The 27,411-nt window shown below is 43.0% G+C and overlaps 1 protein-coding gene across 10 annotated transcripts in view; it reads right to left on the bottom strand.

Moving 5' to 3' along the window:
* Positions 1–26,729, bottom strand: part of mef2cb (myocyte enhancer factor 2cb) — a 58,609-nt gene extending 31,880 nt beyond the window's left edge. For 8 of the 10 annotated variants that reach the window (XM_029510020.1, XM_029510013.1, XM_029510016.1 and 5 more), the window contains exons 1-2: positions 26,181–26,728; positions 4,519–4,731 (exon numbers count right to left, since the gene is read on the bottom strand). In XM_029510020.1, coding sequence (XP_029365880.1) covers positions 4,519–4,572 — 54 coding nt within the window. In that variant the 5' untranslated portion in view covers positions 4,573–4,731; positions 26,181–26,728. Of the gene's footprint in view, positions 1–4,518; positions 4,732–26,180 lie in introns of all 10 variants that reach the window. The other 2 variants (XM_029510023.1, XM_029510022.1) reach the window with 1 other exon arrangement.
* Between the last annotated feature and the right edge of the window lie 682 nt (positions 26,730–27,411).

Below are 27,411 nucleotides of genomic sequence, written 5' to 3'. Positions count from 1 at the left end.
TGCTATGCTCTTTTCTTTCCTCAAAACCCCATTTATTATCCATTTTCAGTGTGCCTTCATTATACAGTGGGGAAAAAAGGGGCAGTAGACACAAAACATTTCTTAATTTGGCATCTGAATCAAAAGTATCCACATTGTATGGTTAAAAGCTAATCTGTGGATGGATGGAGGGGTGTCTTAATTATGCCAATTTTAGTTATAGCTGCCCGTCTTAAAATACATACTAGTTTAGATTTGTCTTACCATATCTGGTAATTACATTTGAATGGCTGGTTGTGCTTCTCCTCTGTATGTTCCTGTTTATGCAGAAGAAACCACAACTGGAAAAGGATATGCCCGCTGACAACAGAAAGTGGATGTTACATTGCAAAGCCGAAGTTAGTGGCCAGAATGACAAAAATAACTTAAGTGATTTTAGTTGGATAACCTTTGTCATAGCAGCAGGGCCAATTTTCATTAAATAAAATATGTATTTTATTTTCTCGTGTCTCTATGCCTAGAATTTTATTTTTGTGATTGCGGCTGTAAGACTCAATTAACCCCAGTTTTAACAAAACATATGACAATTGTTTAGAATTTGCTCTAACAGAAGAGAAAAATGAATGAAAGATTTATTATATTGGGGAAGTCTCTCAAAGTCATTGTTTTTAAAAAGAAAAGAAGGCTGTTGAAGATATTTTTATAATCACATTTTTGCATATATTTTTACATTGAAAAAAATTTCACATAAGTTACAATTTAAAAGTGGCTGACATACACCCTGATGAATCGACATAAATGTATTTTAAAAATAAAAAGCCCAACATAATGAGCCATATAGCATACAAGGGAAAAAAAATGAGAGGAAGCTAGAAAAGCCATTAAGACTTTTCTAGTGAGGTGGAAAAATTAGAGCAATGTGAGAGAGCAAAATGAACCTGGTGCAGAATATGTGAATGAGAAACAAAACAAGAGATGGGTAAAGAAGGCAAAAAAGTATAAAAACACTGCTAAGGGAAGGTGTGAGCTTAGTGAGCCCTTTTCAGGTGAGGTCTCGAAGCGCTGAACATATGACAGAGACGAGTGCCACTCGCTGTGGTAAAAGAAGGAGCTGGTAAAAGGTGGGAAACAGGGAATCGGAAGAGGGGTGCAGGGGTGAGGAGCTACCCTGTGGGCCTCATTATTTTCCTGCTGTTAATTTCACTCGCACATTTTCTCACCCCAGTGCTGTTGATTGGCGAGAAGAATGCTTTGTCGTAGAGACAAAAAGACCCCTTATTTCAGCTGCAGCGCTGCGGTTAAAATGGTTCTGAAGTGAGGAGATGTGGAGGAAGACATAAAAACATGCAGGCATTTTTTTTTTTTTTTTTTTTCAAACTTCGCCCCACCGAACATGTGTTTGTGTGACATGTTTGTCTGACAAATCCTGTTGTTTTACTTCCTGTCACTGATGGCCTGATGCATGTTTAACCTTTGGCCCTGGGCCCCCTACACTTTGGAAGCCACATGTCCCACACATACACACAGAGTCGTACAAACAACTCATCCTAAATTAAGCCCAGTGAGCTTACTGGCTGGAGAGGTAACACTAATTAAAGCCAATTGCCGCAAATTAGTCGATCCCCAAGACCGACTCCAGCGAGATAGATGTGTTTTAGATGCACTTACAAGCATGTGTTTGTCTATGCTGTATACTAAATCTAAGTATTTGTCTGAATGTATAATCGCCAATGTGTCTAATGCCAGTTTTTGTACGAACACACACCTGTGCATGCATCTTATACTGAACTGTAAATGTGTGTGTGTGTGTGTGTGTCTGTGTCTGTGTGAGCTGGGGCAAGAGTCTGTTCTCTGTGTGCAGCCCATGGGTTTATGGCACAGGGGGCTCTTTCATGTGCCCGAGGCTGGGAGAGGGTCTGAGTGGTCAGGGGGCTTGGAGCCAGGGCTCACACACTGCTGCCCACTGTCCAGAGCTCTGGGCAGCCAGTCAACGCCAGGGAGGCCTGGTGCTTCTGCCCCTGCTCTAGGGAAGTGTTTCAGGGCCTGAGGGTGGCAGCCCAAAGTGGCCGCCCAGAGCGAGCCAGGCCCTGTGCCCACTATGATGCCGCCGCTGCATGGAGGTCAGGGGTGGGGGAGGCTGTGCAAACCTATAGGTGGCAAGGTGGCGTTGACAGCCACACAGAGTGGTGCCACTCTAAAGAGGACTGCAGTATGAAGTGACTCAGTAGACTCATGGGAAATGTTACAATAGCTATATATCCTTATTTTTCAATGAAAATGGTGTAATATCATGTTCTGCTTTATACAACCTGATGAGAAAGTTCTGAGATATTTATCAGTACCACGTATCATAATTTATATTTTGTAAGATAATGAGAAATATTAATCTGTTAAACACACAACCCACACAGACGAGCTTGAAATATATGGAAAAACTTTTCAGACATAACACAGTAAAAGAATGTGAAGAATTTGAGGTTGAAAGCAACACTATACAAACCCCTCTGGTATTTATTTGGCTTGGGCTCTGGGACATTTCCTCAAAAAGGAAGTGAAAATATGCAAAGCCAATGCTTCCGTTTTTTTTTTTGTTGTTTTTTTGTTGTTTTTTTTAAAGAAGAAAATTAAAGTTTGTTCTGTCTCTGTCTTGTAATAACCATCGACAAAGAGCGATGATGTAATTTATTGAGGCCAAAGGGTGAATGACACTGAATGCCATGTGGTGTTTTACCACATGACTTGATGACATCATATCCAAAGGAACAGCTTTTAGATAAAAACAATAACTAAATACGTAATATATAATTTAAAAGATCAAAACAACAAAATCCAGTGATATATTGATTTCCTTTTCCCTGAACCCCCCCACTCCACACCCCCCTTCCTCCTCTCCCTGTAAGTAAAGCCCGGATATCTCAGGCATCGATTCCCCTCAGGTGTCCTTCCTGTCTCCCTCTTTCCCTCCTTATCCTCAGGAGCCAGAGTGCTTGGTGCAACTGACGGACCCGGTCTAAGGTGGGTTGAGAGACAAGAGCTGAGATAAGAGTAAGGAGGAAGTGTGGGTGCTGCTGCAACACGATAGCTCCAGTCCTCATCTAAAACTCTGTGACCTCCTCTTTGTTCTTGCTCTCTCTCACTGTCTGTCTGACTGTCTCACTTTCAATAACAAAGTACAAGATATTTAGAATATGATCCCATACTCTTACACGGTCGTCCTCTCCCTGTTTTCTCTTCCTTTGCTGCTTCTTAATATGTTACGAGCTGCATGTGTGACTTTGAATGCACCCTGTGCCTGAGGAGAGCACACTGTGTATCAGTAAAGCCATGAAATTACTGGAAGTTTCTTCTTTATCTCAGGTGCACTTACTTTCTCACTCTATTCTCAGTATTCTCTAGTTACTTGCCATCACCTTCATTGAGATCTGTCAGGGTAGCAATCAAAATCTGCTTCAATTACTTCTCCAGTATAGCCCAATCGATTCCAAGAGCCTCTTAATGTCACTTTACTCTGGCCACAAATGACTGTGTCTGATGATGCACACTGTGAGAAACTGTTGAGGAGCATTATTGTGTATGTCAGAAGAGGCAAAGGCAATGAACGCCGCCTGTGTTCAGGCAAGGTGTGTGTTTCAGGCGTGCATGTTTGACCTGTGATCCAAGGGCCACATTAGCAGCGTATGGATCCAATTGGGCTGCCAGGAAGCTGACAAAGTGTCAGTGGTCAGTTGTGCCACAGGAAGTGATCAATTGTGGGCCTCAGGGGCAGTGACAGAACTCTGTCTCTATCTATTTCCTGCCACGGAGCATAGTGTCTGCTTGAATCACGCTGTCCACAATTTATTATGTCTCCCTCAAATGCTGCCAGCTGTTGTTAAAAAAGTGTCTTTCAACTGTTCTATTATTGTTCAGTAGCTGTTTCACCAGGGATTTTCTTTCAAATTACCTGAGTATCACTAATTTAAAGAGGGCCATTTTACTACACAGAGGAAATGTACAGTGGTCCTATAGTTAGTGAAGAAATATACTGCATCATTGTTTGTTTCCCAGGCCGCCCCCTCATCCCCACCCTGTCAGCTCAGCCCAGTGTGTCAGTTCAGACCATCCCATCTCTGTTTGGATGTTTGTTTATATTTTCTCCCACCCTGTTTCTCTAATGTCACCAGCCCCTGCCCGGTAATATTCCACTGCCAGTGAGCTAAACTGGGCGGCATGGTATGAGGGGTTGGGTGCTCCAGCCCTGAGGAGCAGGCCGCTTTCTTATTCAAGTTCCGTCTACGGTGCATTTTCCCAGTGTCCTCACACTTGCTTGTTACATTGAAGAGAAACAAACCCACCATTATAAGTCAATGGAAGTTTTCCACCCAAAGCAATAAGTCTGTGCTATCCCTGCACACATGTCTCTGTCCCCCAGTTCACATATTGCCCAGTCTCCCTGAAGACCTTCATTGTTGAGGGCTATGTGGGGTGTAGGGTGTTTCTCCCCTCCCTCTTTTCTCCCACCCCCTTACTCATCCATCCTTCCATCCCCCAGGGACTTACCTGTCTGTTGCGTTCATCCATAATCCGCGTGATCTGAATCTTTTTCCTCCCCATCGTCCCCGTGTCTTTCTTTCTCTCCTCTTTCTAAAGAACTCTACGCTTTTTTCTCTCTCCTTTCTTCTTCTCTCTCTTCACTCTTCTACTCTTCCTTTATCTGTCTTTTTTTCTGTTTTCCTTTTGTTCCAATCAACTCAAAGATTCCAGCATCCGTACCTGGAAGAAAGAAAGGGAGGGGTGGGGGAGGAGAGGATGAGCATTAAATGAAATGAAATATAGCAAAATACTGAGAGAAAAAATTATAAAAGTGGCATCGTAGCAGCCACAAGGGAGGGTGAAGAAAGACAAAGAATCTGTCAACAATGTTGTGAGAACCGTTGTGTTTTTCACTGTCGATATCATGCAAATCAGTTTTTGCATTTTTTTTTTTCCCAGGCACCGACTATGAGAGGAGACAGCGCTGTCAGGATCTCGCCTCGTTCACAGAGAGTTTGACAGTGTTTTGGAAGTGCCGCTAACTTAAACGCTCTAATCACCAACACTGTAACATTACCTCCAGACTGAGAAATACATTTTGTTTCTTCCCACGAAACTGCACTGTATTGACAGTGGAGCTGCCAGACACAGCTTTTTCTACTCTATCTGCAGCTCACCTCTAAAATGGCAGACGCGAGTCACAGGATGGAATACAGATGTAAGACTGAGTGCAGTCTTGCCACGTTCTGGCAAAACAAGGCCAAATGAAAAAGAGGAAGAAAAGAAAAAAAGTGCCAAGAATGATCTTTTGAAACATGGGAAGAAGACAAATGACAGAAATCACATAAAATTCCAACTTGAACATAATACAGCTGAAGATACTGCATGTCAGTGAGCACATCTGATGAGCTTTGGAACAAATGCACTTCAGCATTTACTTCTATGTTCACAGTTTAATGTGTGTGTGTGTGTGTGTGTATAAATGTGTTTCATGAGTGGAGGCCAGTGGCTGATGAGCTGGACTGCATGCGTGAAGAAGAAAGCTGCGCTCCAAAAAGTTTGCATGACTGTGTGCCCGTGCATGACTGTGTCCATGTGTATTTGTGCATGTGCGTGTGTGTGTGTTCGTGTGTGAGCTTGGGTAAGCCAGACCTCCAGTGCATCTCTCCAGAGTGCTAAAGTAGGCCAACCCAATCTATCTCAGGGAGGAGCAGAAGAACTGTTGTTGTGTTTTCTTTTGACAGTAGAGGTGATAACGTCCCTCGTTATGCAAATGAGCATCCCATTATTTAAGCTCAGTGCAATGCAGGGGAGCTGTCAGCGCCGTCACATAAAAAAAATCTTCCATCTACCCTGCCTTTTTTTTCTCTACTTTCCCCTTCTTCTCTCTTCTCTCCTTTCTGAACCAGATTTCCGGCACCTGGCAGCACAAGCATCAGACATTGATGTGGAAGACGACACCGCATCACCAAAAGACATGTCAGTCTCAGTCTCTCTCTCTATCACCCTCTCCCTGCTCTCATACGCCCTTACTCCCTTCCTTGCTCTCTCATATTCTCTGCTTTGCACACTCCCACACACATACATGCAGGTTTTAATGCACTTCCTTTCCGCTTCTTTCTGTTTTTTCCCCCTAACCTGGATCCATGTATTTATTGAGTAACATCCATGAGATAGCAGAAGAAAGCTCTAAACCCCTCAGGTGAGTGCAGCACATTTCTATGCACTTGACCTCTTTGTGCTAGAGAGTAGGGCATTGATAATGAAAGTGTGTAATAGGGACATCCAGGCTTACAAGTAATAGTGACAGACCAAGTCCTGCAGCAGGGATGCAAAACTAGAGATTTTGTAGAAACAGAAAACACATTTTAGCCTGCAGTGCAATAGAGACTGGTGTAGTTGGAGCTAAAACTAAAATGAAGTTTGCCACCAGAATTCATATGCGCAACACGCATTTGGTAAATATATTTACTCTCTACGAAGTAACTTTACATTATGTATATTTTAGGATTCTGCCAAAAGCTTCCATCGCACAAAAATGTAAAACAAAGTGACACAATACAGTTTGAACAATAATGAAATGCATGACAAAAAACTTCCTGAGTTGATGGTTTAGTATACGCCCACTTACAGAAGAAATGAGATTCAAACATAAATGCATCATTTGGCAGTCAGGACAGCAGCCGGACTGCACCATAATAACAAGAAGATCTAAAATAACTCTGTGGCAGTTCTGAAGAGGCTATCCACAACATTTTAGCATTGCTCTGCGCGAACACACCCATCCACAGACAGAAAAACAAAGAGCTGCCCTCTGGAGGAAAACAAAGAAGGATGTTGTCAGACAAACTAGGATTACAAGGCAACACTAAGGCGCTTGGCAAAAGACAGCCAGACAAGGATATCAATCAAGCTGGCGCACCTCAATCACGGGCTGACAGCATCATCCCCTCCCAGTCTTTGTGCTCAACACTACCCAGCCCAGGCATCGCTCCAAACAAGGAGGCGTTACCTCTGTGATCCCTGCCTCCTGGCCTCCACCTCCTCCTCATTCCTCCCACAGCTCACTGAGCAGAACTGAACCTCTCAATGTCAACACCCGCTGGGGCAACACCTTAGGCCTTACGTAACATTAACGCTAAGACTAAGCCCGTGTCCTGAACATTTAATCCCAGCATTTGGTTCGCAGCACCAGCCAGCACTCCCTGAGGTGAGGATCTGCTGCCGCTTAGCCCTGTGCCTCCCCCCCACACCCCACCACCCCCATCCCTTCTCACTCTCACCTCCTCTACCTCTGCCTACACAACAACGAAAGTTCCCTTACCTCCTACCCCCCCACCTTGCTCTCCTGCCACCATCCCCCACTTTTCCTCACACCCGCCCCCGTTCCATATGAATGCAAGGCAGCTCCTGGATAAGGACTGAGTGCCCACCTCCTCATCAGGCTCCCTTCCCTCTCCTTTCCTTTTGGTGAACAGAGCATCAGTCAACAGATTACCACTGAATCATTCAATCCAATTAATCTTCAGTGGAGGGAAACGCAAAAAAATGAGCACAGCTCGGAGAACATGGTCAAGTGGCGGAGGGCCGTAATCCTCAGCAGGAATTTTTCACAAGTTACTGATAGTTGACCTTGAGAGAGCAAAAGGGGTGAGAAAGTATCAAGGAAAGAATGAAGACACACAAGACGCCAGAGAGAACTAACAAGCATTAAGCACACATTAAGCCAATTTACTAATCCCAAAGTAAGCGATAGGAAGAGAGCGAATGAGCTATGCAAAATGAGGATCACACAAACGAGTCATTTCATCTTCTCGGTGGACTCTGTCTGATGCTACGCCTGTGTTCACAGTAGGCTGGTAACTGGAACTGCTGAGGTCAGAGAGCATGTTGGCACCAAGCAGACAGAAGGACAATGGCTGCTCCTCTGTTCACTTCCCATCCTGAGTCCCAACTCTCTCTTTGCCTAAGAATTGGAGAGGTGGCAATGAAAGAGAAGCTGAGCGGAGGGAAGAAAACAGAGAAATAGAGAGACGAGAGGGAAATGGATTGATGCATAAAGAGGAATCTTTTGAACAGGCACCAGACCTCTCCAGGGGGAGGGGAAGAGCTGTACCCACGACCCTCCCATCTGTTAAGCAGACGGACAGAGAGAGAGGGAGAGAGAGAGGGGGATGAAGGTTGGGGGAGGATGGGAGAGATGGAGAGGGAGCAGCAATTCAGCACATAGATCTAATGAGCATTCTCTCTCTCGCCGTGTCTCAGAAGTGGAGCTGAGAGGACGATGAGAACATATACACTCAGTGCACCACAAGGCTTGATTCTAGGTCGCCTCTCTCCCAAGTGTTTAGTCACTAAAAACTAATATACAGCACATGGTGCTTTTTCACATTCTAATAGACGGTCTGTAGGGTGCTTGTTAATGTGGCTTTGTTATTCAGGACAGACACCGAAGACGACTTCTTCAAATCAAGGGGGCGGCAAAAAGGGGAACTTTAACTTGACTCATTCGCCAGACTAATTTGTCACATTGAAAGACAGCCGCAGAGTTTTGTCTGTTAGTGGGGAGAGGGGACATGACAACAAATAAGAAGAAATGCACATGAAATCTCATTCCAAGAATCAAAAAATTTGCCTACTTCAGCCTGCATTCGGCGAATTGTGGGGGAAAATGTTAAAAACGAAAGCACCACTCTTGCGAATGCAACACGTATAAATTTCTGCTGATGCTGATATTCTCAAAACCTAATTCTACGTGTTATAGCAAATTGGGGAAGGTGATTTATCATGACAGGATTGGTGATGTTTTTCCAAGAGACCCCACCTCGGCAGCACAGCCTCAGCTCATGGTACATCTGCAACACATTTGGTAATAGCATGTCCTGAAAAAAAGTATGTATATAACGCCAGTATCCCCTATCCTCCTAGGAAATGTGGTTGTGAGGATTTGAAATAACATATTACACTGCAGTAAGTAAACCTTTTAGGAGGTGTATGGTACATTAAATAAACACTCTCTCTTTTTAAATAAACTCCCATTTCCTTGAAGAGCAGGACGAAAAAAAAAAAAAAAAAAAAAGCGCTTTAATATAGTTTTCCAAATACAATCTGAATGTCAGTACAAACTCACAGTGCTCCATTTTCACTTGAGCAGTTCTGTCATGTAGAAGATTTTTTCTTCATCAATAACATAATTTTTTTGGTGGAGAATATTTTAAGGTTTCTTCTGTTGTTGTTTTTTTTCTTTAGCTATGTTGCACGTGTGGCTGTATACATGAGACTGTGTTCGTGGGTTCATTCATGTGTGCGCTTGTGCTTTTGAAATAGTGGCAGACAGCGCTGCGCCTCCTGTAAGGATGGAGATGTACCAGCAGAAATGAGAGGAGGGGAAGGATCAAGCGAAGGAGCGAGTCGATGGCCAGGCAGGATGGGAACAGAAAAATGTGTATCAGTTCTCATTGTGCCTCTAATGTCATTACAGGCAGTGACTCCTCTATGTGGCACGCCGCACTCCCCATCTGTCAGAGCGAGATAGGCAGGGTGACGAATGGCTATCACTGCTCCTTCCTTCAACCCCCACCGCCCCCACCCACCCAACTCTAATGTCTGTATCTTTTTGGAGTGCTGGAGGAGGAGAGTGACCTAAACCTGGGAGGTAGCCCATGCGTAGGTGGGCCTCTATGCCTCTGAATCTCAGCAGATATTAGGGCTAATTTAACGTGTTAGCAGCTAAAGAGATTAGCAACATGTACATCTGGGGATTAGAGTGATAGTGTTGGATCATCTTATAATATGTTCATTCCTTTTTCTTTTTTTTTTCCCACTGAGTATTATAGCTAAACTTGAATTTGAGTGGCTGTGGTGTGTACGTGTGTGTTCTTACACGTGTGTTGGAGGATATGTCTTCACCTGTCTCTCTCTATTAGCTCATGGTTTAGTTGGATCATTAGCGAGACAGAGCACATTTCACATGTATTCTATTTTCAATCTCAATGTGCCTTAGAACTGAGACACCTGTCTATTGACGAGGAGGAAAGTCAGCCGATAGCCTGTGGTTGGCACCAGATTTATAAATGTGATTGACAATAAGGAACAGAGTGTATTATTATAAGTAGCAGTTCCACGGCTACAAGATGAGCGCTCGGTTCCTCGCCAATCCCCAGTCAAAGCAATTCCTCAATTTTAAATTTCCTACTTCAACTTTAAACTTAATTGATTTTCAAACTAATGAGACTCTGCCAGGGCTGTTTCCCCTGTTTCCCCTCTTATAGTTCAGTGCCCCCCAGGTCTTGGTGGACAGAAAGACAGGAAACACACACAGAAAACTTATGCACACATACACACAGAAGTCAGAGGAAGGATGTGACATCAGCAGACACAGACAATCAAAGGTGCTAAAGGTGCTTCCTTTCACCAAATTACTCACATGTTAACAGAGCAGGCTTCAAAATCCAATTACTTTATTTATTTATTTTATTTCCAACGGCCAGTGACGTGAGTAAACAAACAGCCGCAAAATATTTTCTGAATATTTTTTAGGCCTTACTCCTGGTCCCCTTATACACACATATATACGGGCTGACAGCAGCTATAGAGCGTGTGCGTTTTTCTATTGATACATTTTTTTGGCTCAAGATAATCCAAATCAAGGGAAAAAAAAAAAAAAGTTTTTCATAATTTTTTACCATGAATCAACAGATAGTAAAACAGTAAAGTAAAAATTACTGACCAGGAAACTGAATTTAAAAACATTTGCTTATTCTGCATAAATACAAATTCAGTTAACTTTTGAATTCACAAAAATTTTTTGTAAGTTCAAATATATTCAGTGAGATCACAATATGAACAGTGAAAGAATATTTGTATTTTTTTCTTTTAATTCATAGTAAACCGTAAAAGAGGTTGAACATCTCAAAGCTTATTTATATTGCATCCATCGATAGAACAATCACAGAAATTTAAACTGTCTTCAAAACGCAGGAACAGAGTCTCTAAATTTAAAGTTACACATAGTTTTTATTTAATGTATGCATGTGGATGTTGTTTCTTGACTGTAAATTCATTGAAACATTAACACTAACATTAACTGTTCAGCATCAGAGAACTGCCTCAGGTAGATGTTGTGCGTTTAGAGTTTTGTCTTATCGGGTAATCATGAAGAGCGGGTAGAAATAGAGGCAGAAGAGAGCGGAGCCGTGCCCTTCGTTTGGGCAGCTGCACGTCTCACTCAGCACCAGCAAACAAGAGGCCGCAATGGAGATAGGTAACCATCCGTCACAGCCAGCACTGAGACAGGTGAGAGCCATCTTTCCATAGCCCATTGCTGACTTCCCCAAGGACAAAATTACTTGACACAATGTGTCAACCACGCTCTTTGAAAGGAGGCCAAGGGCTGTAAAGCTGCAGCTGTTAGGCCAAAGGCAGATGAGCAAGAGGGCACACGACAGGGACAGGGAGGAGGAGTGGCCTTCACGGTTAAAAAGGCAATCCCTGTCGACTGTCAGCAGCTTTTTGTTGTGACAATAGCTTATATAGCCATGAGTAATAAACAAATAAACTTAGTGGACCGCAATGACAAACTTGCCACACACATACCCTTGTGCCAAGCTGGAAAAAAATTGTATCAGAAAAAAAGGAGAAGAAAAGAAAAAGCAGAAGGAAAGGCGAGCCACAACGTGGAGAGGCCCCGGAAAGGCTGGAATGAATCACCATTTTGTGTATTCAGTCTTTCCATGGCCTGAGCATAAGAAGGGGCAGTGGATGCATGCATGGATAAAGTATAGAAAGAAAAGGTATCACTGACAAAAAAGAATCAGCTTAATAATGGTGACACAGTACAAGTTGGACTCACATTGGACTTGAGCTGAAGGGACAAAACTGAGAGCGACTGAAATGGTTTCGAATATGGAAGTGGTGCAGATTGCGGTGATACACATCTGATGTTTAAATATAAATAACCTCTCTTAAGTTTCACTTTATCAACACTGTTGCATTTTCTTTCACTTCTTCCCGTCTCTTTATCTCTGTCCCTCACCTTCCACTCATTGTAAAATCATTTACAGAGCTCTGCTGCAGGTCATGTTTTCCAGCATGAACCACCGTCTCAATTCACATGTTGCTCTGTGCACCGCAGGACCCAGGTGTAACCAACTGCTGGCAGCAAAAGGACAGGAACAGAAAATGAACACAGGGAGCATGAAATCACACACTCAAGAGCGTACACCCATAAGTGCACGGATAAGTCATCCCCTGCTTATCTATTATGTTCATAAAGCAAGCAGCACCATAATGAACAATGAAGCGATGCAGTGGAATTGCAGTATAAACCCTTCAATGAGTGTTTGCAGCCCCCACAGGAACAGCCAGGAGTCATGTCACTAAGAACACAAAGCACTGACATATTCACCCAATTATGTTCCCCGCCGAGTATGACAATGTCTCAGGATGTTAGCAATGTTCTCCAGCGGGGAAGAAGGGCAGAGATTGTGTGTGTGTGTGTGTGTGTGTGTGTTTACATGTCAGATGGTTTGAAAATGAGGCTAAGGACTCTTTGCTGCATGGGCCACACTTGCTCATGTTCAAGCAAAGTAAACTTCACAGTAGTCGCATTGCCCTTACTCCCCTTTTTTCTGCCCCTACCACCCCTCATCGCCACCCCACACTGTATCAACACCAGACATCGCAGTTAACACGATCCGCTGATGATTTCATCACACCACCCCCATTCCCTTTACTCTTTCTCTTTGCCACGGCATTCTAATCACCCTAATTAAAAGCTTTGTTCATTTTGAAATCTCTGATGACAATTTGTTTCACTCTACCCTACAGCATTGGTGGCTGTGAAGAGAGGAGAATTAAATTTGATCTTCTGACAGCAATTATTAAATGCTCCCTCCTGGCCTCAATTAAGGCCTGCAGGCTAACGCTAACATGGCTAACCCTGATGCAGCCACGAGGTGCCGGCTCACTTCCTTTTTTCTTCACCAGCTTTATTTTGTCACTCTTTTCTCTCTCTCTCTCTGCCTCTCTGCCTGCGCGTACGTCTATGCATGTCTGTCGGCTTGGTATGGAAATGTGCGATCGCTTCTGGTCAGTCATCTGCTGTGCTTACTTACTGATGGGAAAAAAGTAAATAAAATAATTTCCCTTTTTTCGATCTGGTTCGTTGTAACCGAGTCAGCATGTTGGTAATATCAGACCGAAAGGGAAGTAGTGGAATTTACTATTTTTCCTTGTCTCACTTCATCAGCAAGTTTGGACTCCCGGACGATACTATCGCCTTATTTTTAAGTGGTGACCATAACAAACAAAATACTAAAGTTTTGAAATCGCTGACATCCTGCTCTCTACCGTCAAGATTTGCTCAAGTGCGGTGAGGGCCTCAACTTATTTAAAGCACTTAAAAATCTAAACAGTTACTTCTCATAATTATCGTGCATCACACTTGTCATAGGCTCTGTGTGTGTCTTAAAGGGGCAAAATTAACCCTAAAAAAATCACGAAAAAGTAATTGTCGACAGTGAGCACTCGACACAACACTGCATCTCCCTGTTGTTGTGACACCCCAAAAGCAGCACATGTCATGGTCACAGCCTTGCTGAGCTGAAGTGAGAGCCACAGCTCTGCTTTGAGTCCATGCACAGCGTGTGGGTAATTTGCAGAGAAGTAGAAGGTTGCACACTTCAACAAGGATGTCCTTCATAGATTCGACCTTCTGTTTTTTCTTTTCTTTTTCTTTTTCTTTTTTTCTTCTTCCTCAGGTCCCTGTGCTCTGCTAGGAAACCGAGTAACCTAGATCATAGAGAGAGAGAGGGATTGTGACGGAGAAAGAGAATCGGAGAGAGAGACTGAGCTAAAGAAGCAGCAGGATAGATTGAAGGTAGATAAGGTCAGACACCCTGTCAAAAAAGAGAAGAAAAAAAAAAACCTCTCAGAATGATGTCATGTTCATTCCTCTTTTTTCTGGTTACCGCAAGCTAATTATGCTGATTATTGGTGAGCACTGTTTCCCTGTTGACGCTGCGCATCATTAAGCAGAGATTGTTCCACTGTTAGTGTTTGTTTAAGCAAGGGTGGTATAATATTTCCAGGCACTGTCTCTTCACCAGATGCAGACACACTGATACACACCCACACACAGAACATAAACTTGAGACACGTTGTATACGGCGCATCTCTAATTTATGTTACTTGTGCTTTTTTTTTCCTAGGTCAAATTTAGTCGCCTTCAGACATCAAAAAAAATATATATATAAAAAAATCAACAAAATCAAAAGGTAAATGACTGTCAATCTGTTATAAAATATGGACCTAACGTATACAACATCAATCTTTTTTTAGCATATAGCCTCAACTCTTTTACTCTCTCAGTGCTTTACAGTTCCCGGAGGAGTGCTGGTGGGGTGTGGGGTTTGCACGACGTGTGGAAGGCGTGTGGCAGCATACGGTACCTACAGATCAGCCTCTGTTTAGGGGAGTGGCCCCACCAAGGCCAGAGTCAGGCCAGACCCAGTCCAACCCTCTCATTAGTCATCGGCTGGGTGCCGCTTTCCTTTTTGGAGTGGTTAAGGGGGAACCGGCGAGGGTCTGGCAGTTCCACTGTACTCCACTCCCAGCGCCATCACAACCCGACCTCATCAAAGCGAGCGCTCGTAATTTGTCACAGAAAGCAGCCAATTAACATATGTTAAGGGAGGAGGGAGGACGAGAAAAAGGGAGGAGAGGAGGGGAGGGTGAGTGAAAAAAGATAGCGTATGATTAAAGAGTCTGCACAGCTGCACAAAATCAAGATGGCAAAGAGAGGTTTGAAAGAGACCTCAGACCCAGTAATCTGATAAAGCTTACTGTTACTTAACCCCCATAAGCAAGAGAGAGGGAGAAGGAGAAACGAGGGGGGGGTGTAGAATGAAATAATAGAGACAAACAAATATTAAATTACTCCTGTGAAGCTACAAGCTTTGGCAGAATGCCTCTGCTCTCAATATGTGGCTACGGCGAAGGCCACTGTATCACATGGATATGACCCCGCTTGCCAAAGCACTATTGCTGTTTGACCGCGCTCTATTTTTAGCTCAGTGCTCACCATTGTGTTTGACGTAGTTCACAGTTATGCTTAAATCTGCCAAGAGCTTCTATTTATTTATTTATTTATTTTTTACTTTTTTTATCCCAAATATTGAATGCATGGTGCTCCACAGCAATTTAGTCCCTTTTCCTCATAAAACACAAAGCAGGTTTTTCATTTATTTCTGTCGTAAAGTCTCAGACAAGTTGCTTACATTCTGACTTGTTTGTTTGCTTTCAAATTCTTGTTCCACATGGTTGGTGTTTAACATGCAGTGTGTGGTTATTTATGCATGTGCACACACCTGTGTGTGTGTGTGTTTGAGACTGTGTGTCTGCATTTATATGTCTCTTATTGTTGATGTTGTTGTAGGAACATCTTGTGAAGTGAGTTGTGTGATATCTTGCCTTGTTGTTGGATACGGTGGCAGGCTGAATGCATTAGCACTGCACGCCGATGCCATTCTGTGTTCTGTTGTCTCTCAGCCACCTCTGCCTTGTCTCTCTACAGCAACTGATCACACGGTCTGACAAGCAAGTTTGGGTCTTCGTCTGCTGTGCCATCCCTCGCTATGTGGGCTGCGATTCTTTCAGTGAGTAAAATAAGAGAGGCGGGGAGGAAGCTTTAAACGAATTTGAATGACTTTGGAATTGTAAGCCATGTCGTGGGGAAATCCCCAAAATAAAAGGGCAGCAAACATGTATGGAAATTTGTAAGTACATTCTAAGTACATTTATATGAAATTACACAAATAATAATATTTATAATTATCATGATTAGTAATAGCGGCGTTAAATGAAAGTTTTGACTAAATGGATGAAAATGGAACGTAAAACCACAAATGGCTGACAGAAAAGCATTCCCTGCACTATATATAAATCATGACATGTTTCTTTTTTCCTCCTCTTCCTCTCTCTTGCACTCTTATCCTTACCATCAAGCATCAATCGTTATTTATTTATTTTCCCTATTTGGGAAGTAAAGGGCTAGAGTGGAGGAGTGGAGGAGTGGGGGATGGAGAGACGGTGGACAGAGGGGGCGGCGGCAACTTGTGTTTGTTTCACAGGGCTCGCTGCTCGGCTGAATATTTCTCTTCTCTACTTCTCTGCATTGCGAGCTGGTGGTACAGTGAAGGACCTGGCTGCCTGGAGTTCCCCCCACCACCCCACCCCTCCACTCAAATCCCTCCGCTGCGAGCACAGCTGCACCGTTCACATAACCTCGCCTGCCCCCTCCCGTTCCCCCCCACCACCACCACCACCCGCCACCCCCAGCTAATGATAGCAGAGCACGTCCCCTACACAAGGCAACAGCTTTTTCCACTTCATGTACATACACACAAAATTGGCACACACACACACACACACACACACACGAGGACACACGTACAAACTAGTGGGCACATCCTATCCGCTTTCCTTCTCTTGGTTCCTTCCCTTCATTTTTTCTCATATCGTTCAATTTCTTCCCCCTCTCTTCACCCTGAGAAAAATCCCCTGGTCTTATGACCCAAAGAAGGCCTGAGAACATTTGCACCCCCCCCACACACACACAAATATACAGGATAAACCCACCCCACCAGCTCCAAGCTCCCCATTTTTCTCCTTCTCCCGCCGTACAACTGCACAGCAAGTGACCTGCATCACAGCTGTGTGTGGGAATGTGTACGGGCGGGTGGAAGGGTTGAGCTAATACACGTACGTGCACATACCTGCGTGCGTCAGTCTTAACAGTGTGTTACTGCATGTGGTGCACATTTACTTTGAGTACGTATTTCTGCTGCATGTGTGTCTACATTAGCAGAAGAAGAGGGAGGTGAGGGCAGCTCTGGGCTTCTGCTGCACCTACTGTGCATTATCCCAAATAAACAACTCATTACACGTGTACTTAACCAAGGGGAGCTGGCAAGCAGTGGAAGTTAATCCCCGTTATCGTTCCCACCGTTTCTCTTCCGATTAGACTACAGGGAAGAGGAGCCTGAGAAGGTAGGCTGTTCAATTCAGGAGGAGGGAGAGAGAAGAAAGAAAAGCATTTGAGTTAACTTCCCGCAAGTGCCTTTCTTACTCATAGTATTCTTTCTCACTTTATCTTTCTCTCTCCCTCTCCCACTACCCTCTTGCCTTCTCTCCTTCCTTCTCCCTGTGGATTTTGCACTGCTCTTCCTTGTTTTTTGACCATCTCTCAGAACTGGGTCATCGACAGAATGTGCGGCAGCATTTTGAAGAACATGAAAAAAAAAGCATGTTCTTTCTATGAGAACAATCCAAGGCTTCTTTAACAAGGCCTGCTTATCAAATTAAGCTGTCAAAAGCACATTAATAACAGGCAGCACAATTCCCTTCACAGAGAAGGGGGGGCACAAAAAAAAAGATAGAAAGAAAAAAAAAGACTGATTTCTCTTATGCTGTGTAATGACACAGTCCACCAAGGGCAGTAAAGCTTTTCAAGCTTTCTCTCTCTGTGTCCCTCTATTTCTCCCTTTCTGTCCCACTCTTAATAAGATTATGGAGCTTCTATTGTGAAGGGCCAAGATGCAAAGCGCCACTGATCTGAGCATGAACAATATCTCAGGATAGGACTAGGATGCACCAAGGATGATGTTCATGTTTAAAAGAATGACATGCTTTTAGAAATTCATACTAGACCAGGGGTTGGCAACCTGCTGCTCTTTCATCCCTCTGCTGTGGTTTTGAGCAAATAATGCGAATAAACAATGTCTATTTAATTTAAATACATTTTATTCTATTTTTTTTTTTTTTTTTTTTGTCAGTATAATTGTTTTTATTCGGGAGATTTAGGTGATCTTGTCAGATTGAAATAAAACATAATTTAATATTTCGTTGATCAAAATATGCGCCCCATCTTGGTTGTGTCACCTGTTGCCGACAGGCTGATGACATATTTTGAGCTCTCGACCCCATGTTAGCTAACCATGGATACATTCAAGAAAACAAAAGTTTCTGAGGAAAATAGAAAGTACTTCCATCATTTCGTAAATGCAACAAACTACAGTTCTTATTTACATAGCATAATTTTAATGAAACTATCTTCATTATAGCAGTCAAATAGGTTTGTGGCTCCAGGTGGTTTTATTCGGTGGGAATCGCACCCAAATGGCTCTTTTAATGCTCAAGGTTGCCAATCCCTGTACTCGACATATTCAAACATTTGTCCTGGTTGACAGTGAAATAAATAGAGGAGCATCTCACATTGAAAATGTAGGCTCAAGACCAAATAATTAGACGGTTTGACGAAGGACAAAGACGCCTGGTAAAAGACTGTTGTCTTCATCTGCCTACATAAGTGAGGTATTTAAAATGAGTTTGACCTTGGATAGTAAATGCAGAGATGGCCTTCAAGTCACTAAGTATTATTTGTTTATTTCTTAGCAGTCGCACTTCCACCACCACACTAACTGTAACTACCAAAAATGTGAAGCCAGATCCTCTTGTGAGAAAGTGAGAGAAACAGTGCACATACGAGGTAAAGGCAGAACGCTAACGGCTGAATTGAAATGAATAAGATGGTTTGGCATGCAATGCAGAGAAAACCACCTGGTAACCTTACAGACACAGACTAAGTGTAACAAAAAAATGCAGTTCTCAATGTGAGGACATTCTTTTGTTTTTTTTGTTTGTTTGTTTGTTTTTTTTTTAAACTGGTACTTTAGAAAATCTGACAATGTCAGATAAGGCTGCTCATGCTTAGCTGCAAGCCCTTTTCGTCTTTTACTCTAGAGACTTATTTCCTCACACCCTCAATTTGAGTTCCATCCTGTTTGCTCGTCCCCTGAGGGGGCAGCTCTGTCGTAGCCTGGAGAGGGCCGGGCGGTGGATGGATGTGACGTGGGGGCGTGGGGGAGTCTACTGGAGGGAGGCTGGAGCCACGACAGGTATCCCCCGCACTTCCTCAGCTATTTATAAATCCAAGAGTCCAGCACAGGGCCAAAAATAAGACACAGCCCATTTTTATCCCAAATCATAAAGGCTGCTTGCTCCTTTACTCGCAGACTTGCTTACACACACAAACACAAATAGCTGGCTTAGAAATAATCTGACCTCATCTAGCAAAAATCATTAAGAGACATTAACAAAGTGAAAACTCCTCACTTGACAATGAAATGTCTCTGCCCCCCCCCTCCCCACACACACACACACACACACACACACACACACACACACACACAAAGCAGACAAAAGTCAATATCAAGGCTGAGCTATTTCTGTAGAGAGCACTATTTAGGAAGTGTGGGCTGGGTGCCAGTATTCTCCTCAGTATCATCTGGGCGTCATTGCACTGCTGCTGTTATACAAACTCACCTCTTTCCTCTCTCACCCACTCCTCACCCTTTCTACCCCCCATGTTCCATTGTCAGCGCTCTCCCTCCGTCTCTCTTTCTCTTGCACACATACACACACACACACACAAGGTTATTTGTTTTTCCACTGGGTCGACCCACAGCGCCAGGTGAAAGCATCTATTGGCAGGATAAAGAGTGGCTGGTGTGAGATCACAAGGCCCCACTCTGCCCAGCAAACCTTGAAGTGAAGCGCCGGGCTGGAGTTTCAAACAAAGTGCCCCCTCATTCATTATACATGCAACTGCACTGAAAATCTCCTTCCGCAACACCATCTCTTCTCTCTCTCGTTCCCTCGATCTTGCTCCCTCTCTCCTCACATCGTTCCTCTCCTTTTTCTCTCGTTTTTTCCAGACAGAGCATCCATAAAGTATGAATAAAATTAATGACATCACGAGCTGCACTTTGGAAGAGCCACTGTAGGAAAAAGCCATACATCACAGAGCAGAAGGAGCCTGGCCGAAAAGGAGTGTTAAAAAAAATTGACTGAGAGAGAGAAAAGGGGTGTGTGTTGTGTGTGTGTGTGTGTGTGTGTGTGTGTGTGTGTGTGTCCGGGCAGACGGGAAGGGGGCTTCACTCTTCTCCCCCCTGAGGGCACATCATATTGCTGTCTGTTATTGCGTGTTATTAAGTTTGATTTCAGATACACTTCAGCTGAAAAGTTTAAACACAATTCATTTTTGTCTTTCACTTTCTTCCTTTTGTTGCAATTGAGTTTTCTTACTCGATTCCTTGTCCTGCCTTTGCCTGACTATTGGGGGGTTTTATTTATTTTATTTTATTTTTTGTTTTTGGTCAGCTGAGTAATGTAAGTGATGAAAGCAGTCCTGTGCTGCGCATTATTTTACAGTCTGGCCTTTGGTGTGGGAATGGCACAGATGACAGTGGAAAGGAACACTGGTGTGGACTTTGGCAGGACACCGCCTGGTTAAGCTGTGTGCTCTGCAGAGGAGAGAGAGAGCAAGGAGCGTGGATTTTTACATAGCTTTTTCTCAACTTAGACGGTGTTAACAGCATTTTCAACAGGACGCTCCCCTCGGAGTTTAACAGCCACCCTCCTGATGTTACAGACTTTGCCTGGATATCTGAGACGCTACGGTGAAAAACAAACGTATTTACGACTGTAATGTGCCGCCTTGGAGCAGGAAAAGGAGATAGATATATCAATTGTGCTGCTTGTTATTGGAAATTTAGTGTGACACTGTTTCATCACAAGGGCAAGATCAAACAAAAGCCTGACTGGGTAAAATTCAAGCCCTTATTCCTCTGAATCCAGTGTGAACACACGATCTGCTAAAAATACCCGGTAGCAACGTGAAGCTCGGCAACACCGTGGATGGGGAACAGTGACGGCAGCGGTGCAGATTGTGGCAGCCGAGTGAGCTGGAGTCTTAGATGGATGTGAGCTTGTGTGAGGCCAAGTCACAGAGCTACCTCTGTGAATCTCACCGGACTACATTGCAGAATGAGTTGGCTATGTTGCAGGCGTGACAAAGATAAATTACAGCCACTGGAAAGCATTTCTGATTTTTTTTCTCACTCTCTCTCTCCTTTTCTTTGTTGTTGGGTGTAGTCCATGTGTGTGCCACACCAAAGGGAGTTGGTGAGAAAGGGGCGGGGAGGGGGGGGGTTCTCTCTCTAAAAACATATTAGGAGGTAAGAAGTTGCCCTTGCCGTTCACAGGTCAGGTACTGTGTTTTATCATGAACACGCCTTCCGTCGACTGATTTATGAATGTGGACAGCAAACATCTCTCCCTCAAACTAACCCCTGAAACTCACTAAAAAGAATTCCCAGTTAATTTTGGATTTACCGCACGGCATGTTTGGAGCAGGTAATACAGATATGCACTGTGGTGTGTTGTATTACTGGGCTTAGGGGGCTGTCTGGCTTCTATCTGACAACCTGATATTGTATAAAATGCAAAAATCTCACAAGAAGTCAACTAAAGCAAGTGTCTGTTAAAGAAGAAAGCTTCGCTCTCATTTGACTCTAGTTTTCAAGTCTTGATGCTGATGCTGAGGCATTCAGCTTGATCTGAACCATCCAATGTTTAGACAAAGAAACACAAACTCTGTTCTAGTCTAAATGTTTCTCTTTGTCTTATCATTCAAAATCCTCTGCTCCCTGCACTCCCCCCAGCCTTCTTGCCTCCCAGGACTCTTGCTCTGTCCAAATATTTCAGGGAGCAGGCCTCAAGTATGGTGAGGTGTTTTGGGTGTCTCTTTAGGTGGGCTGCAGCTGACACTGTGATTTTGTGGCCAGCACTGCTGAGCACAGACCACCCAGCAGGCAGCTGCTGCCGTAATGACCAACGGGCCAGGCAGGAAACGGGAAACAGGAAGAAGAAGGTAGGACATCCTCTTCATCCAGATCAGTGTGTTGAAACATGACATCATGAAAGCATTGCTCTTTAATGAAGAATACCTGATCTGACGCCAAATATTCTGTCGCTCTCCTCTTAACTCACCTCAGCTCAAATAGATTTCTATCTACATTTTCTGTGTGTGTGTGTGTGTGTGTGTGTTTTTCTGTCTCTCTGTGGATCTGTCTTCTCAGTTTGCCTTTTCAGCCCTCACACTGACACTGTTTTCCAGACTGCTCCATCATCCCAGACATCAAATCCTACCCTCCTCAGTGTGAGAATAAAGGAGAAGAAGAAATACACGCATTTTCATTTGAATATACACCAGCAACAACCTCGCAAAACTCAGACAAAAAAAAAAACAAAAACACAGAAGCACAAACATTCTGATGCACAAACAGATGAAAACAAGGCACAAACTTGAACACATGCACGCGCACACACAAACACACACACACCTCCCAGACCCACAGCACATACTGACAGACAAACACACAAAGAAACAGCAAACACAAAGCACAGCACAGCCAGAAGTCTACTTTATGCAGAAATATTCTAAAGTGTGTTTTACAATACAATTAAACATCAAAGGCTGATATATTCCTCTGTGATCTTTAACACCCCAGTGAACAAACCCCATACACCCCCATCCACTTACAGCGTACAGAGAAAGTTGGTGAACGTCACCGCTAATTACTAGATAGAGACAGAAGACGACTTTGCATCATTATGCATAAACCAGGACATATTCAAATATATGCATTCAATTCACCATAAACCATTCAAGGGCTGTGTTATTTACTTTAGACTGTTATTTTTCAAGTTTTATGAGTAATTGCAACGCTTATGAAGATACACACACAGTGTTCCTAAGGCAAAGAAACATTTGGGTAAACATTTCTAACATGCACAAAAGTTAGGAGAATGAAAGGGAGATCTGTTGAAAATGAGCAAATAAACACATGGTCAGGGTGAGCCCAATGTCTTTCATTGGCGCAATAAAAATTAAAAAGAAATAAAGACCAACTTTTCCTCCCATGATGCAAAACAGGGAACACCTGCCATGTGCAATAAACAAGAATACAACAAGCCCCCGAGTTATTATCAAATGTAAGTATTTTCAAAAAAGTTATTGACCAAAGGAGCGGACAGTTTCACATAATTTGCGTCTGACAAAATCACCAAAAAGAGAGCAAATCTTTATTCTTTCACATCTAGATTTTTAGGTGTGCTCTCTAACATTTATATGAAAGCAGTAAATCCAAAATGCACTGTATTATCTGCAGCATATACAGGGATCTCTCTTGACATTTTAAGATATTATATGTGCCTTATATATATATATGAGGTAAATACAATTCTCTACAATTGACTCTGATATTACATTCTTATTTGACCCAAAGGGCATGAAGTCCAATTACAGTTCTTCAATATCTACCTCTAGATCTCGCCAACCTGCAATCTGCAAATGAGTGTTTTGCTGATGTTTAACCGAGCAAACTCTGCAAACCCCTTCCAAAATATTTGAAACCATTAGTGAAAAAAAAAACAACTCAACTTTAAAGCATAGCAAAAGGAGCTATTAAATTATATGCTCAAACATAAATGCCTCTGATGTCTCCATTAAGAATAATGTTTTCATAGATCTGGTTTTCCATGAGGAGGGGATATTGAAGTGTGCCTTCTGCTTATGGTATGAGGCAGGACAAAGATATACATTTACCCCTTCCTTTTTTCAAAGATGGCATGCATTTTGCAGAACTCTCTTTCAGGTCACGCTTGTCTGGTCCTGCCAGAATTACAAAGTATTCACAATATTTATGGCCATTTTGTTAGACACTTAAGATAAAGATATTAGTTACAGTCTGTCAGATGTCGATTTATACTGAGCGCTTTTAAAACACATGGCAAAATTCTGACCATGTCACACACAATGTGTTCCTTTCCTTCACTTAAGTAAAGCTCTACTGATCCCCTGGTGTACAGCAAAGTGCCCTGACAATCGGCTCAATGCTCTGGCCAATCACAGGGACACGTGACCTCCTAATCCCTCTCTGTGAGAAGGGTAAGAGTGTGTTGTCACTGTTGGTTTTGTGAATCAGCACCCAAAATCCCAAATGATTTGTCAAGAGAAAGAGATCTTAAGAGAATAAGAGAAGCAAAGGCAGCGCAGGCCAGATAGTGTGGGTGTCGGTGTGTGCTTGTGTGAGACAGTGTGTGCCTGACATAAAGACAGATAAAGAGACAGACCATGCCTTTGTTGATATGCATTTGTGTGTGAGAGAGAGAGAGAGAGAGAGAGAGAGAGAGAGAGAGAGAGAGAGAGAGAGAGAGAGAGAGAGAGAGAGAGTGTGTGTGTGTGTGTGTGTGGGGGGGGTTGATGTGTTCATGTGTGTGTTTTTTCGTGTGACTGTATATGTGCATGCACGAGTGTGCGCATGTATGTGTTTGTACAGGGTCTGTGAGATTACAGAGCTTGGCTGACAGAGTCCTCTGTGTGTAATCGCGGGTCCACATGCGAGCGCTCACCTTCCTCTGAGCGGATTAACCTAACGCTAAATCCCAAGAGAGCAACAGGCCAGACAGGCCACACAGAACAACTTCATTGACGATGGGATGAAGAGGGAAGGCCATGTGTAAAATCTTTTTATAGACAATTTTTTCCTCACATGCAAACAACGCAGAAAATAGGATAAATTAATAGGAAAAGTAATGGCAGAATGCAAAGAACACACTCCATAATTTTAAATAAAGCTATATATATATATATATATATATATATATAGTATCTGAAATGTTGCTATACTTGATAAAGGTTGCATATTTATTTCTTAAGTGCAATCAAGCAGTAAAAGACTTAGTTCCTGCAGTGTGCTTTTCCAAGAGTTACCAATAAGGTTAATATGCACAAATAGACAGCAACACTTAAAAAAACTCCACTTTTCTCAATCGCCTTAAAAATATTTCACTAACAAACCATGTTTCAAATGTAATCTTTTTTTAGATCTCCAAATATGCTGGCAATATCATATTAGTCAGAATAAGTTTGAGAAACTGCAGACACATAGATTTATTATGTTGTTTTTTTAAGTTTTAAAATTAAGAGCATTTATTAGAGATAAAATAGGTGTTTGTAAATCACTCTATAGAAAGTGCACACAAAATTGATACAGATTTAATTTTAGCCTTCCCTTCATGAGCATAGGTTACATGCACACAAACTTGCCAGAACCACAATCAGTCTAAATTCAAAATGAAATGTGCTGTGGTATTAAAAATGTAAGTGCCATCCTCAGAGCATCTTCATCGGCTCTCACATCACAAACATTTAAATTTCATTTGATTTCAAAAGCTGCAACCTGAGAAAGTTGCCGCAGGTTAATTATGGTGCCCTATTAATCCTCTGACTGCAACAGGTTCACTTGTGCCTCTCGAGGCTGAACTAAACTCACTCTATAGTTACTGTAAAACATTATATGAGCTCTAGTGATATTAAGTCTAAACAGCTCGTTTTCAAAGTCGCAGGCAAGAAATGATAATTCAGCATCATTCCTCTGAAAACACAGATTTACAGAGGTATTATCAATGTGCCTGTAGTCTGCACGAATTTACGTTCAGATTAATGTTCATCTGTATTCTAATTTAAAAATAATCAAAGATTTCAATATTTCCTAATATTCTTCTGAAAGTTGCTTATATCTCAGGCTATGGTGATTTGATGAAAATCAGCCCCGGGTATTTGTAGTTGTTTTAAACTACTAGTGAACAATTACTTCAATATGACCACAATGTAAGGCCATGTAATGTGTAGTGATATTTTTGTCCCATTACTTTTTAGGCTCCAATTATCTGAGATATTAAACTTCTGAACTAGATATACAGTTTCTCTCCTTTAGTCTTTCACTTTTAAGTTTCTTGCAATAGTACTTGACAAGCCTAAATGTATCAGACAGGTTAAACTCTCAGTTTTAAATCGAAAATGTAACTTTCCATCCATCCCATTACGCTGGAGAGTAGAATATGTAATATGATGTTAAACTAAAGACGGCTGATTCAGTAGCTGTGGCTTTGGGACTGTGCGCCTGTAAGTGGACAAGAGAAAGCTACACGAGGTCGAAACAACAGTCACACAACCTAAAACACGAGACACACCGTGACACTGCTCACTATATACTACAAAGGGATAATTGATGTCAGCCCGTAATTATGTGGCATCGTTATCACCGCCCTACGTCGTCCAGGGTCCCAACAGATCAATAGAGGCCGTTACTTTACTTTGGAGAAGACACTGAGCGCATCAAAATAGAGCCCCAAGTTTCCCCGTGGAAGACTAAAATGAGGATCATATGATCCGACGCGTCTTCGCGGATGTCTACTGAGCATGAGCGCGGTTGCTTACTTACTTTATTTCACGTGAAATCTTGTCCGGGTGAAGTGAAAGACACCAACTAGCGGGTCCGCCGGCTGTCTGCTCCGGCCGAATGACAGGAAGGCTGAAGCCGCTGCTGGTTGGGGACGGACTTGGCCAAGACGCACTTAAAATCCAGGAGCGCAACTTAGCGGAGGACGTCGCCGGGAAAGGTGGGGGGGAGGGGGGGAGGGAGAGAAGAAGAAAAAAAGTAACCTACAGTAGGTGGTAGGACTCTGTGTAATGTTCAGAGTTAACTACTCTCTCTCCCCGAACTCTCTCTCTCTGTGATCGGACAGTGTCTGTTGGAGGAGAGACGGTCTCTTTGCTCGGTGCCGGTGAGCGGAGAGGGACCCGGTCGGAAGGGGAGCGGTGCGGCGGCGGTGCGGTGGCGGTGCGGCGGCAGCGGCGCGGCGGCGGTGCTGGCTGGTGAACTGCTGGACGTCTGGAGGCTGTCGGTGATGTTGAGAGGCTGTTTCTGTTCCTTCCCCCAATCCTGACCGAGTCTTTCCTTAAACCCTCTCCTGTCTTGGTACGAGGCGAAATAATCGATTTTCTCTCTCCCTCTCTCTCTCTCTCTCTCTCACACACACACACTCTCTCTCCTTTTTTTTTTGACTCCTGAAAGGGGGCGGTCTCACATTTCCCAACTCTACTTTAATGAAAGAGGCACGGCTCTTAATGCGTTATTATCGCGCCGGCCCCGATAGAGTGGACGCGCAATTAACTGCTCAGAGAGGACCACTAGAGGAAGATGATGGGGAATGTGCGCTTTAACTAATGGAGCAACGGGGAGCACCTTAAGCGTCTGCAGCCGACTGTAGACTGCTAAATCTGTGCCGCCAAAAAAAAAAAAAAAAAAAAAAAGTTCATGCTCTCCTTCTGGCATATGCATGTCACAAAAAAAAATTAAGCCTGTCTCACCCCAAACTCAAGACACGACCTGCTGAAAAACTACTAATTTCACTTGTTTTACGTAGTTTTTTTAGTTAGTACGTTTTTTTTTTTGTTTTTTTTTGAGGGGGGGTTCAAACACAGCAAAACCAAATCCCCTCCACTCATGAATGTCATAAAATAAAGAGTTCTGTCAGCCCCACCGCCAATTCTAAAGGAAATGTATGTGTTAAGATTACCTTGAATATTTATTTTCATATAATAACAATAAAGAAAAAAGGAGGATTGATCAATGATCAAAAAACAACGCCACCATTCCCATCACAGCGTTT

This window comes from Echeneis naucrates, chromosome 9 (assembly GCF_900963305.1).
Source record: "Echeneis naucrates chromosome 9, fEcheNa1.1, whole genome shotgun sequence".
Taxonomy (NCBI): Eukaryota; Metazoa; Chordata; class Actinopteri; order Carangiformes; family Echeneidae; genus Echeneis; species Echeneis naucrates.
Note: the sequence above shows the minus strand (reverse complement) of the source record. Positions and strands in the feature narration are given on the sequence as shown.